We start from the raw sequence: 15,077 nt of genomic DNA on the forward strand, positions 1-15,077 counted from the left end.
TATAAATGTATCTTTACTGACATTGACACCGTGTATTACTGCAAATGTAGAATGATTATGTATCCTCGGAGGCAGAGCTACGTCACAAGACGTTCCACGTTGCTAAGACGCGCACCACTGTACCATGCATTTCTATGGGCTCTTTTCGCGCTGCTGTGGAACGCCGGTCGAGCCGGTGACAATTCGAGAAAACAACACAAACTCAACTTTGAAGTAATCCTGAACAACCAAATTTATATATGTTACACACGTAGGGCTAATCTTGTTACACTGTTCAGGGGAGTCTCGACAATCATCCTAAAGTACCGTTTTCTGCGAGTTTTAGGCCTTTGTTTTCACCGCCAGGGTTGCCAAGCGGTGAAAATGCCCGGATGTCCGCGCCCGAGGATTGGCAGTAGCTCATGAAAAGAATATTGTTTGCTTATCGGCATCTTTCCTTTGTTTGGATACTTTGCATTTGTTGTTGAAAAGTATGTCATCAAATCATTGCAAGGGTTTCAGTTGTTATGTGGGATCTCAGATTGGAAGACAGGGTCCATCTGCTGAGTGCTAATGCTGTCTTAGTGATGTCAACAATTCCACCACCTTTCATGTCTATACTATTTATTCATTTCATGAATTGATCTCTGTCTTTCTGATTGAATTTGCAAGTTGGGCGCTTTATGAAACTCTTCGAACACATCAACATGAAATTGACGCATTTAAGTAAGGTATTAGTGACTCTCATGATATCTCATGAGGTTTGAACATATCAGTTCTATTAACATGCTCCATAACATAACAGTCAATACAATGAATGTAACAATCAATTATCTATACAAAAATAACAACTTTACCGTTTGTTTGCTTGGGTTAAAGTGGGAGGGTCGTCACCTGCGCACGCGCGTCAATTGAGTCCCAGGCGATGATAACAACACACGCTAAGAACACACAGGCTCATAGGTAGGCTCTTGTTTGTAAACAATGACGCGCTATGGCCGCCTGACGCATGCGCAGGTGACGACTCCCCCACTTTAAATTAATTATAAATTACAGCTAGAAAGGAAATATTCAAAACACTTTTGTTCGAGTTCCTTATACATATTCTTTACAGTATATGGTTGACTGTATTTATTACTATTTTCGCGACAGTTCCGAACATGGAATGTTACTGTTGTCTCTCCTGTTTTTTTGTGTGCAAATGGCAGGTGCCAGTGCTTACATATAGTGTATTTCATTCTATTACAATGTCATTACGGCAAACTAACGCATGTATACAGTGTAGTAACCCCAGAAACCATATTCCATGTTTAAGACTACGTAACAGGTCCATCTTTCTATCATAGTATCATTATGATAATTTAGTACATACATAGAGTGCATTTTACCACAGAAACCATATTCCATGTTTGGGCCTATGTGACAGGGCCGTGTGTCCATCTTCCTATCATAATGGTATTATGGTAATTTAATACATACACACAGTGCATTTAACCACAGAAACCATATTCCATGTTTGGGCCAATGTGACAGGGCTGTGTGTCCATCTTCCTATCATAATGGTATTATGGTAACTTAATACATACACACAGTGCATTTTACCACAGAAACCATATTCCATGTTTGGGCCTATGTGACAGGGCCGTGTGTCCATCTTCCTATCATAATGATATTATGGTAATTTAATACATACACACAGTGCATTTTACCACAGAAACCATAGTCTATGTTTGGAACAACATCATACATGACAGGATTGTGTGACCATCTTTCGCTAATAATTCCTTTATGGCAATTTGATGCGCTGTCCTCAGGCTCACACGTCCCGGTCGGACACGAGCACCTGCGGCCTTTAACCAAAGTTCCCCAACATAACAACAATTGTGCTACCGGTGATCGGCTTTGAAAACATGCGCGTGAATTATTGTCGTAGACTATGTTAGCTGTTCATCCAATCCTTATCGAATGTTTGAATTGAATGAAAGTTAAAGACCGGTAATACGCATTCAGGCATCAAGAAATAAATCTACGCAAGGTGCTACCTGATCGTATTCTAAAATTGTTGGTGTCGACATCATACCTGGCAACCATCGCGATGAAAACAAAGACCGAAAACTCCCAAACTTAGATAGCAGCAGTGATTCTCTTGAACAGTGTAACAAGACTCCCCCCCCCCTTGTGCACATGATTACTTCAAAGTTGAGTTTGCGCTGTGTCTGCGACTCAAGCTGTTTTCACCGGCGTTCCACAGCAGCTTGCGCAGAGCCCAAATAAACGTTATGTGACGTATCTTCGTCCCCGAGAATAATACTGTTCCATTGTTTGACACAATTACAACCAATTTGTGAAAATCTTTATTAGGTGTAGGGACTTGTTTTATATCATTATATCTTGCATCGCATATGATTCCCAATGCACGTTGTCGCATACGACTTATTTACCACTTCCGTGTCACTGAGAATGTTTTAGAACCGTACTGTGTCTGGGTGGAATATTCTAGATTTTGTTTAGAAACTGGTTGAATAGGTAATAGAACACTGTAGGAGGCAATAGAAGGTAATGGAACATTCTAGAAATCGGTAGTAAGTTCCAGACTCATTATGTATACTAATGTAATGGTCTATTTATAGACAGTGTGGGTATATATAGGGGAGTTGTTCAGCACTGAGATCAGATCGAAGATCTCGTTGAATTGTATTGGAGTTTAAGTATCTAGTTATTGGAGTAGTGGAGTTTTACCGCGTTATTGTACTTGATGTTTGCAGAGTATAATAATACCAGTACCAGTTGAAACCTCATCTGTTGGTTCCGTGTTCGTATGTTATCATCGCCGCCAGGGAAGTCTGTATGTTACTGTTGCCATTTTGGTATTTGAACCATCACACCTGTACTATACCAATTACGGTAATATTACGTTGCGTGTGACACACGTTTGGAAATTCATACAGCTTATTAAGAAATGTGATTTCCTGCAAATTACAATTACAGTCTAAGTGACGTAAAATATAGCTATTATAAAAAACACATATATTGAAAGTTTTCATTCAGAACGATCTACGTTTATACATGTAGGATTTACAACCACAAATACTATGAGCAATTAGTTCGCATTAATTTCTTGTAATTTTGTTTCTCCAAATATAGGGTACAATGTTCTGTTTTTTGTTTTGTTTTGTGATCATCTTAATTTTTGTTTTGTCGCCATTTATCGCCATTTTGGTATTTCCGCTCCAATAATTGTAAACATTTACTGAATCAGAATTGAGGCTTTCTTCACTTGTTGATCTCTACATATCTTGCACAACGGTTATAGTGGAATCTACAGCGTACATTTTGACGTTACTATCTAGGGCCCCGATGGATCGGAATCCAGAGGACGTAGGCTGTCAGCGAAAGAGAGGAAGACACCCGACAAGATGGAAGGAGACAGTTGAGAGGGATGCGAGGTCAGCTGGAGTTACTGGTGAGATATGCTCCATTGTTGCAGAACGACAAGAATGGCGAAACGTGGTCGCACTAGTGGCGATGCAATCGCCTTGGTTGCGAAAATAATATAAATAAATATAATCCATGTAGAATGGTACATAAAATAATGGCCTAAGTCTGCTATCCTCGGGGCGGAGCTACGTCACAGACGTTCCATGTTGCTAAGACGCGCACCACTGTACCATGCATTTCTATGGGCTCTGTGCGCGCTGCTGTGGAACGCCGGTCGAGCCGGTGAAAATTCGAGAAAACAACACAAACTCAACTTTAAAGTAATCGCGAACAACCAAATTTATATATGTTACACACGTAGGGCTAATTGTGTTGCACTGTTCAGAGGAGTTTCAACAATCATCCCAAAGTACCGTTTTATGCGAGTTTTGGGCCTTTGTTTTCACCGCCGCAGGTTGCCAGGCGGTAGAAAATGCCAGGATGTCCGCCCCCGAGGATATTGTACATTTAGTTTTAACAGGGTTACGATTTCTTAAATCGAACAGATTATTTGAGTAAGGAATGGGGGTAAGACTTAAACGACTGAAGACTTGTTACTTTACACGTGCAAATGCAGTTGATGTTGGATAATTTCCTAGTTCCAACTTAAAGTGGATCTACCAACCAGAAAGTTTTAAAAATAAATTTGCATAGCAGATACGACTGTTCACAATAGACCAATTGCAGGTTTCTAGTTTCACGTGGTATTCTGTTCCATCTCAGACTAGTAATACAAGTCTGAGGTTCCATACTACGTCAGCAACTTATAGCCTCGTTCTCGTAGTTGATTCAACCATATTTGCACCAGGCGACTACAAGTTTGTCAGAAATTTACATAAGGGAGAAATGACTGTCGAGGTCTCGTTGAGAGCGAGAAGCCGAGAGACTTGTGTTCCCCCGTCATCGTGTTCACTTTTCCGCTGATCTATTTAATTATTGTATTAAGGACCGTCCACGAAAAGGGAGGAAAGGAAACATTATTTGAGCGGCAAAATATGACGTGCGGTGCTCGAGATTTCAACGAGATTTCGGCAGCCATTTCCATCTAAGGTTCTTTATAATCTATAATCTACGAGACTTCGAATTGATGACGTACTCTGTCATATGACATATCACGTGATACTTGTACATCTATTTGTAGTGGCCGCCATTAACGGCAAATGCACCTGTCGCGCACACGTACGATATCCCAAAGTGCATTGCTACTGTATTGGTAATACGACACAGAAGCATGGTAATTGTGTGTTTTTTTTCACTCAGTTTGATTTGTTTGTTTTTTCGCCGCTCGGGGGACGGTGCATTTTATTGTCTCGAACACGCTCGCGGTTCTTTGTACGTGACTGACATGAACAGATACACGAGTCGTGTATTCAAAACCCCTCTGAAATACATAATCGTCTTATGCGTTTGAAACTGCCGTCTTGTATATAGGTTATTTTGACCCCAAAAAAACTGGCTATAATTATCCGAAAATGAATATATGAATATATAAATAAATAGTAAACCTCATTCTAGCTGAAAATATTGTCCATTCATCAACATTTGTTTAGACGGGGATTTTAGGAATTCGGCTACAATACTGACATATTAATTTTGTATTACGGGAATCCAGTTGTCTTAGACTCGGGAAAATACCTTCGGTACAACAAACCCGCTCCTTTCTCCTTATTATAAATATTTATAAATTTAAATAGTAGTTGAATCCATTTTGGGCTGGTGCCTTATTATGCATTTCTTCTAATTTATTAATTTATTTCGTGTGACGCTTCCATGTACATTCTTTTTTTCGTTTGTATTATTTAGTTCTCTCATACCTCTATCGGAGGAAGCAAAGGGAATAAATTATTATTATTATAGTCAGCCAATCGACACGCGAAGACAATTCAATGTTATTCAATCGGCCAATAGAATGCTTTCGTTTCGGTTTAAAGCGCGGTGGTCGTCGCGCAGCGCGTGTTCGAATTTCATGTAAATAAACAATGTACTTTACACGCGTTGTATACGTCGCTATAAGTCCCATATCGAACAGGACGCGGCACGACGACTACCACCCTTTAAACTTTGAATATGATAAATATTTATAAAAATAAAGAGTACGGGTTTGTTGTGCTAACAGTATGAGAAACGTATTTGCTATGAAGGCAAATTGATGAACTGAAGAATATAAAGTGACATTTTGCTTTCCACACATTTCGCGACATATCTGATGAGCGGCAGTCAAAGAAATATATTACACTTGTGAAAAAACTGATGATGCAAACAGTTTCACGGATGACTGTTGATGAATCGATGCTGGCGCGCGATCAGTAACTTAGCAACATGAGAACACGAAACTCGTTTGTTCCCCTGTCAAGCGTACGTTAATATTTGCCATGCAACGGTTGTTTTATTGGTCATATAACCACCCTCGCATACTTCAATCATATTATCCTTACTCGCTATGAGCACGATATGTTTTGCTAAATGAATGAGAATGCAAATGCGCCCTACATCGGTCTGGTTTTTATGACAGCCGTTGCTACGATTATTTTTTTTTACCTAAGATCGCAAATAAAACCTCGCATTTGTATTACCAGAGTTATTTTCTCTAATTACCGCGGCGTGTACAGTTGCAGGCAGTCGTTATTACGAATAGAAACCTCGCACAAATGAATATGACCTCTGAACTTGAATGAACGTCATCATCAGCGGATCGGTATTTTTTTTTTTCAATTGGCTCTCTAATTACCGCAGCGTGCATTGTTGCAGGTTGTAGGCAGTGTGTGTTATCGTTATCACATTTCATCCTCAAGATGGTGCATAGGGTTAGCCAATTTTAAATACGGTGTGGATGGAAAAGTGTGCGCATTGCAAGCTGTGTTTGCGTCATTTCAAATGGTGATGTTGACAAGTAACGTTTATATATGACTAATTAATAACTACTTAACTAGTAACTTTGATTCTTGAATAATTACTAACTGCGCAGGCTGTAACATTAGTAGGTATATAATTATCATGTGCGTAACAAGTAACATAGATATATCAACAATTTCTAAATGCGTAACTAGTAACATTGATTCACGAATAATTACTAAGTGGGTAACAAGTAACATAGATATATCAACAATTTCTAAATGCGTAACTAGTAACATTGATTCATGAATAATTACTAAATGCGTAACCCGTAACATTAGTAGATAAACAATTACTAAGTGCGTAACCTGTGACATTAGTAGATAAACAATTACTAAGTGCGTCACCTGTAACATTAGTATACAAACAATCATCATGTGCGTGACAAGTAACATTGACTCATGAATAATTACTAAAGACGTAACTAGTAAAATTGATATATGAATATTACTAAATGCGTAACAAGTAACATTAGTATACAAACAATAACTAAGTGCGTAACAAGTAACGTTAATATATGAATAATTACTAAGTACATAACTAGTAAAATTGATATAAGAATATTACTAAGTGCGTAACTAGTAACATTAGTATACAAACAATAACTATGTGCATAACAAGTAACGTTGATATAAGAATAATTACTAAGGACGTAACTAGTAACATTGATTCATGAATAATTACTAAGTGCGTAACAAATAACATTGATTTTTCAACAAGTACGAGTGGTTAACCAATATTATTGATAAGTGAATCACCGTAATTAGATACGTTTTGTCTGTGCCGTTATTGGCTGGTTGTTGTTGTTGTGCTTCGTCAATCAAAAGAATTACAACGCCAGTTATCAGCTTAACGATATGCTGTATAGTTACTGTAGCAGACAGTTTGGACATCGACTTAACGGCGTCGTAAAACCATCGCCTCTTTTACGGCATCCAAGTCCCGAAGCAGGAATAAACTCTGATGTCGAGTGGGCGATTTACAAGAATCTAGGAAGTGTCAACATTCAAATCATCTATGAGATCCATTTACCAGTTTAATACAGGCAATGAATGTCTTGAAAAAGTGAGATGTTGAATTTTTCGAGTTACAAGCATCGAGTTACGAAAGCATCGAGTTACAAAATGACCACGCCAATATTTTAGAAACCACGCCTCTTGCGAGACCTCGTCAAATTGTAACTCTGTGCCCAATTAACATACATTTTTGTTTTTAATGAACGTCCACATTTAGTAATTTAATTAACAAAACCAGACACCGAGTTACGGGCAACATAGATTTTTTGTTTTGTTTAAAATTCAAATTTAGTAACTCGAATGTTAATTAACATTTAACCAAATTTCGAGTTCTGGGAAATATAAAACGTTAAACAGGACAAAAAAAATTATGTTGCCCGTAACTCGAAGTTTGAGTGACTATTAATTAAAGTTCGAATTAATAAATATGGACGTTAAACAACAGTAACAATTTGCGTTGCTCAAAAATCAAAGTGTGGTTAACTGTTAATTGAACATCGAGTTACTACATACATGAGGTCTCACAAAAGTGGGCGTGGTCATTTTTGTAACTCGATGTTTTCGAAACTCGTTGCTCATTGCTCTCGTTTTACGTTAATGGTGCAGTATGGACAAAAAGCATTTTCTGCGATATTTCTGTTTGATACGGTATGTTAGAACAAGATTAATTTATTATTTATAGTGAATTAAAACGCTGCTTTTACAGCAGTTTGTATAATATTCTTTCAATGCAAACAGAAATATACTAATACGCATGCACAGGGATTGTTATGGTACGTACCAAATTAACAAATGCACATGCGCATTAGAGACTGTCGTTGTTTATTGATACTCAGCTGTGTGCTACTAAAACGTTGTTTTAGTTCATGATAGATCATAATCCGTCGTTCGTCATTTAGAATGCATTAACCTTTTCACCACCAGTTCCCTCTTTTCATCAAAAACTGACAAAATAATCCCGCTTATAATCTGCACTTTAATTTTCAGAAGATTGAAACAAAGCCAAATTATTTGAGTAAAAACTGACAGATGACTCAATGTCAAGATGACTTTTGTCTGTTGGCCCCAAAATTAGAATGTATTTCCAGAATTTTTGAAGATTATAAGGAAAACGTACAAAGCAGTTTCGGGCGGGAAAGTGAAAGTCTGGTGGTGAAAAGGTTAAAATCTCTCGAAGCTGTAAGGGGCATTCCTATTGCCCTTTACAGAAGCGCCTAAGTAAATGAATAACTATTATGCGCAGTCGTGTATCATTACGCGGTTATATATCAGCGGTACGTAGTCTAAAGTTTGTGCGCTCCCTGGGGTCTCTGAAACTCAGTAACGCAAAGGAAGCATGGCTCATGACGTAATTGCAGTCAGATGTTGGCTGATTGAAAATGACGTCATCGTAAGCGTTGTTAATCACCAGGATAAGATTTAGTTGAATGCTCCGTGTATCGTTGTAAACAAACCCGGATGGAGTATTTTACCTTCTTTGGTTGCATGAAGCCGGTCCTTAGTGTGACCTTTTTTTCATATATTAGAATGGTTAAAGCGAGGGAGTCGTCACCTGCGCATGCGTCAGATGGCCATAGCGCGTCATTGTTTACAAACAAGCGTCTACCCATGAACCTTTGCATTTTTAGCGTGTGTTGTTATCGTCGCTTGGGACTGAATTTCCGCGCGTGCGCAGGTGACGATCCTCCCGCTTTAATAACATAACCCGATTATCGATCCAGTAGGTGGTTGTAAGAATTGATCTGTCAGACCATAGAACAAGTAAAGACTCGACGATACATGGTTTGTGAATTATTATTATTACAGAAATAATTTACACATTTTCAAAAAAAAAAAAAAAAACATAACAAAAATATCTTGGAATGGTTTATTCCTAGCTGAATATTCAATTAATATTTTCAGGGATAAATCAATCACTGGTAATTTATATTTGTGACGTCGATAAAACGTCCTTCATGTACTTTTTTTTTATCAATATTTCAGATATTGTGATCGCGGATGGATTAAAAGGTCGTTCCTACTGTACGTGGAAGTTGTTGAAAGTTATTACACGATAACGAGAGCCGAATTGATCGACCTCAATCAGCCATATTGCAAATTGCCTCACTACAGCATGTTTAACCCACGATTTGAAAACGAGTCTGCGAACGACAGAATCTGAATAGAATGTGGCGAACGAACAATATGGAGAATGACACAGAGCTAGTCTTTTCGGAGTCGAATTTTACAAGCTACGCCGATATTTTCGGAGCCTCGACCGGTAATACACCGGTGGTTTTCTCGCCTGCGTTTCATATTCCGGAGCTGTGCTTGTTATTCTTTCTGCTGGTCGGAAACTCGACTGTGTGTTGGATTATATTTACAAATGAGAACTTGCGCAACCGGGCCAACATGTTCGTGGCCATATTAGCCTCCGCCGATCTCTGTTTTGGGATATTTGTAGCTCCGTTTATCGTTGCAGGTTTTTTAGGAGATTGGTACACCGACCCATACCTGTGTAATTTCAGCGGTGTCATCACGACACTCTTCCCAGCCGCTGCCAACGTAACACTCTGCTTCGTAAGTATCGACCGTCTGCTCTTCGTAAGGAAGCCTCTGCGCTACCAGGAGTACTGGAAATCGCCTAGATGTATCGTCGCTATATGCTACGTCTGGATACATGCTTTAATTTTCCCGACTCTGCCTCCGTTGTTCGGCTGGGGGAAATACATCCATCATCCTGCCGTCAACACATGTATACCAGATCTCACCGAGGTGCCCTTGTTCGGATATGTGACAGTCGCGTACGGTTTCGTCCTACCTAGCGTAATCATGATATATTGTTATTATCGCATTTATCGCGCCGCGAGATTACAAGTAATGAAGGTGAGATCAGAAGCGTTTGCTTATCAAGCGACGACAGTGCGACGGGTGCTTCACGACACTAAACTGGGATATAGACGTACAGCGAAAACGCTGATATTAATGATAGTTCTGCACACTGTCTGTTGGACACCGAACCTGTATGTACAAGTGTATTCGTTGCGGTATGGTGACAGCTACGCGCCTTCTAGTAAACTGCAGTATGTATCGGCGTTGTTGATTTTGACGAATACATCTTTGGAACCGTGGGTGTACGGGATGTACAACGTTGCTTTTCGAAAAGCTGTCAGACGACTTTTTACTGTGTGCGACTGGAAACGATTAAATTGTTTTCGCGCCTGTCCCCGGAGACCAAGTAACTATCAAGTCAGTCCGATTATATAGTCTGCGTTCTATTCCCGCCAAAAGAGCCCTTGGTGCACGAGACCATCGGGCGACTATGGCTGTGTCCTATGAGACCAAGCACTAACAAGGAAAGATTTACTATGTTTTTAATTTTCGCCAAAAGAATCACGGACGTTGAGATGCACAGCGTTGCTTTAAGAAAAAAACGATTGTTTGTGAAACGGCAAATTCGTGTCTTCGAATAACATTCTAATAGTTGACGTTACGTTTGTCGTTCAATTCCCGCCAAAAAATGTATCAGACACGACAGCGATGCGAACATGATGCTTAAGAACCTTTCCGAATTCTTGTGCGTTTTTTTTTTTTTTTACAAATTCTACAAACAACGGATACAGCGTATTGGACCACTGCCAATCGAATCATTTAATTTGCATTGTATTGAAACTGTGTCATTAGAAACACATGGAATTTGTTGACGATTATTTTCTGTGACATTTACATTTTACAGAGACAAATTGATGAATGAGTTTTTAATGTTGAGCAGACGGTACCTTAGCTGTCAAATATATTACCAACAAAACGTATATTGCTTTTTAACTCGCAAAGCCACGTTCGTACTATTTTACTATTCATTAAAATGAATCCAAAACATCACGAAAATTTAATCTGGATCAATGTAATCTTCGTGTGTAAATGGGTTTTTGTATTATTATTAACGATTGGCGCTTGTGGACGATATACAATTTTGTTCGTAACGGGTTGGACATTAGGAAGTCTTGAGGAGGGAGATATGGTAGAGATTGAAAAAAAACTTACACTACCCAGAGAATTTTTTTAAAAGATCTAAAATGAAAGTTACAGCAAAAAAATATATATGTAAAAACAAACACCACATTCTTAACACCAAATCTTCGTGAAAATCTGCACGGTAGATTTACCCCTTGTTGTTATTGGTCAGTCCCTGACTTACAAGCTAACATTTACAGAGCAACGTCGACGCCGCAAACTATATACCCAACAGGCATAATACTAACAATGTGTCACGTGGCCACAAGTACAATATCCTATCCGACAATTAAAAAAAATGGGTGAACACGTGCTTAGCAGCAACTGAAATGTTGTGATATGACATTTGACAAGTTTGTATGCCAAATTATAAACATAATTAGAAAATGAAATGAATAAAAAACACACAGTAAGTCAAATGCTCTAAGCATAGTCACGTGTACAAACGCTGATTTACACAACGCACGTGTGTTTGTTAGACCAGAGTTACATTACTTGGAGTTTGCAACTACGGTGACATGATACCAAGATTCCGTTTCAATCTCGCTCTCACATAAATGTTCCAACTCAGAAAAATGCGCATGCCCGAGGTAACTAGGATACTGAGATGTCCAGGTGGATCAAAATAGCTGCGCACGATATGACGGATTACGATAACTATATTTTCTGTACATTTTCGATGTATTACATTTTTCACTATGAACGTGGTAGTACATGTTTTATTGTTTTATTACAAACCGCCTATGTCATGTCAGAAGGTCGTAGCATCAGTCTCGCTATCTACGAGATGAGACTTGAATTGGATCTTGGCATGATGTCACCATACAATACTATGCGCGCTGCAAATCCCAATTAATGCACCTCTGGTTAGACAAATATGATATTATACATAATGGTGATTATTTTAAACCCAAAATCAAACTGAAAAGAACATTTTTTATTATGCTCAAATTCGTTTCATTAATTTTGCAACACTATCTAATTTGTATTTTACTGATCGTCTGTTGCACATGAATATATCCAATGACAGTTGGCGAGTATTTATTTCGACGTAGGTGTTTTGTGACGTCACTCGCGATTATGTCACGCTCCATCGGCTACATTGTGTATTTTTCATTACATCATTGATTATATACTGGGCTTCTGCTTGATATTATTTCCGTCCCGAATTTAGAAAGACAGTTGTCCATCTCCGTCCGCTCTATATTCTGTTTTCCTGTACGATACAATTTCCGTTCTGATTTTAATTTCACGTGACAGTTATAGTTTCGCGTCGTACAATGCGACACGACCCGATTTGCAGACGACAGTAAACATTCTAATTAGGCATTACGTCATTATTTTATTCAACATCGAACACTGGAACATACTATCAGGATACAAACTGAAGAAATACATGACTTTAAGCGGGAATACTCTTCCTTATATGTCTTAAAATCGAACGTGAAAGAAGACACGTAAAGTCTAAAAAGCGCGGGAACTTCAGATAATTAGTATATCTGAGGGTTAAATTACTATACAATGATTGGTTAATTCTAAAACAATGCGTCGTTGTGAATGGCTCTATAATTACCATGGTAACATGTAACAGTTATTTGATCTTCTGGTAGCGGCAGGGAATCCATCAAGTTTCAAGTTTACATTATAGTGACAACACAGTCCTTCTCCCAGTAGAGTGACTGTGCTGACAATCACCATGTGATACGGACGTGCGCTTAGTGGCATGGAATTTCAGTGAAATAAAATAAGATAACGTTCTCCGACAAGTTGAAATTCCATAATGGGCATTACGTCGTTGTTCTAAATTCTGCTGCTCGGTGAGATTTCCGCTCGGAGAATCAGACGATAGTCAGAAATTTCACATCTGGCATTACGTCATTGTTTGAAACTATGCTGCTTGACGAAATTTCCGTCCGGAAATGCAGACGACATAAGAACTTTCAAGTTTTATTTATTACGTCTTTCTTTGGAATTGTGCTGCTGCGCGTGGTTTCCGTGCGAAATTTCAGACGACATCAACAATTTCCAAGATATACATTACTTCAATGTATACTTCAAGTTAAGTTAAGTTAAGTTAAGTTAAGTTAAGTTAAGTTAAGTTAAGTTAAGTTAAGTTAAGTTAAGTTAAGTTAAGTTAAGTTAAGTTAAGTTAAGTTAAGTCTGTCTGTCTGTCTGTCTGTCTGTCTGTTAGTTTATTTTTTTATTTATTATAAATTTCAATAAAACAAAAAATATGTGTAATATTGTAATATTTGTTTTTCGTTCGTTTTTCATTCGACGTAATGAGGATATACAAATTACAGACGTTATTCTAAACTGTGTGGATAAATTCTATATTTTGTTGTTATCAATGGGTTTCACACACAAACTGTGGCATTTCTTTGGTTGCCATACTGCTTGTTGTTCATTATGCTAATTCTAATTGGTGCCAATGATATTAAAATACACGTGACTTACTTTACATTAAAAATTTTACTCAAGGCAACAGAAATAATCAATATGCAAATGACTTGCATTTTAAGAAGGGCTTCACAATATACCTTACGTCATTAAACATAACAAAGTGTTACCTAAAGGGCGGTAGTCGTCGCGCCACGCATGCGCGAGATATATGGGTCTCATATAAACCAAAATGGCGACTTTGACTAGTGGGCAGATCAACGAGTACAAAGAAACTGAGACGTTACAAAGCTTTAATTAGGTATGTTTAGGTGATTGGAAGGTACAGAAGGCGTCACCGGTGGTAATTAGTGCAAGTCGCGCCCGGGTCAAACCTCATACTCGTGATTTATATTAGAAGTGCGCATTGGATTGTGGGAAAACCTATGTTTATCAACACAAATGTCGCACATGCGCGACGACCTCAAGTGCTTAGACATATAATTAATATTTTACCAACATTTTTTTCTAGCCCGTTGGACTATGGGATTGGGTTTTAACAAAATTGGTGCACAAAATGGCTCTTTTGTTTCACGATTTAGTAGTCTTACTACACTGTCTATGGTTTAACCAGTCCCTCGATATTGTGGTTTAACTGTGGAGGGACTGTGGTTTAACCATGAGGAAATAGGAGAGGAGAGAAGCCACTATTGTCCTGCCCTGTTCCTTGATCGCTTCGATATATTTACTTGGTAAACATTCCCATAATTCGATTACGTGAATAATTTGCATTCAGGTCAGCTCGGAAACAGTTTTATAGAGATAAATTGATACCAAATCACAACATGACCTATTACGTCCATGGTTTAACCAGGGTTAATGGCAGGATTCATAACGAAGGCGGTGCAGCAAACATCCTGATTTTATTTATTTTTTTTGCATGTGTACCTATCCCTATAGGACAATCCTCCTAAGGATACTTGATAATAAGGATTTATACAAAAATGGAATAAATAATGAAACAGCCAAAGCCTGGCTAGCGAGCACAGCTGAGCAGTTTATCGATTTTCTAAAAATAGAACTGACGTAGCCATAGAATGTCGAAGTGCGTGAGCTGTGGATGTCCAGTTATCAGTTCTCGCGTGAGTTGAGCGGGATTCAAGATGGCGTCACGCACGACTCGTGTGTCGCCACTGCTCAAAATGACTGAAAACAAAAATTAAGTTAAAATATTTTCAGTCCGTTGTAAAATATGGTTACTTCATCATTGGAGACCATTTTTGAGAATGTTTTATCATAAAAGAGCTGTCCTACTTTGCATAATTGTGAAACAACAAACAA

At 38.4% G+C, this 15,077-nt stretch overlaps 1 protein-coding gene across 1 annotated transcript; it reads left to right on the top strand.

Annotated features, from left to right (window-relative positions):
- The first annotated feature begins 9,548 nt into the window (after positions 1-9,548).
- LOC102804669 (adenosine receptor A2a-like) lies at positions 9,549-10,834 on the top strand. Its single transcript, XM_006818817.2, has one exon. It carries the CDS (start codon positions 9,549-9,551, stop codon positions 10,608-10,610), a length of 1,062 nt encoding a protein of 353 aa, XP_006818880.1. The 3' UTR covers positions 10,611-10,834.
- The last annotated feature ends 4,243 nt before the right edge of the window (positions 10,835-15,077 follow it).

This window comes from Saccoglossus kowalevskii, chromosome 20 (assembly GCF_978046115.1).
Source record: "Saccoglossus kowalevskii chromosome 20, keSacKowa6.1, whole genome shotgun sequence".
Taxonomy (NCBI): Eukaryota; Metazoa; Hemichordata; class Enteropneusta; family Harrimaniidae; genus Saccoglossus; species Saccoglossus kowalevskii.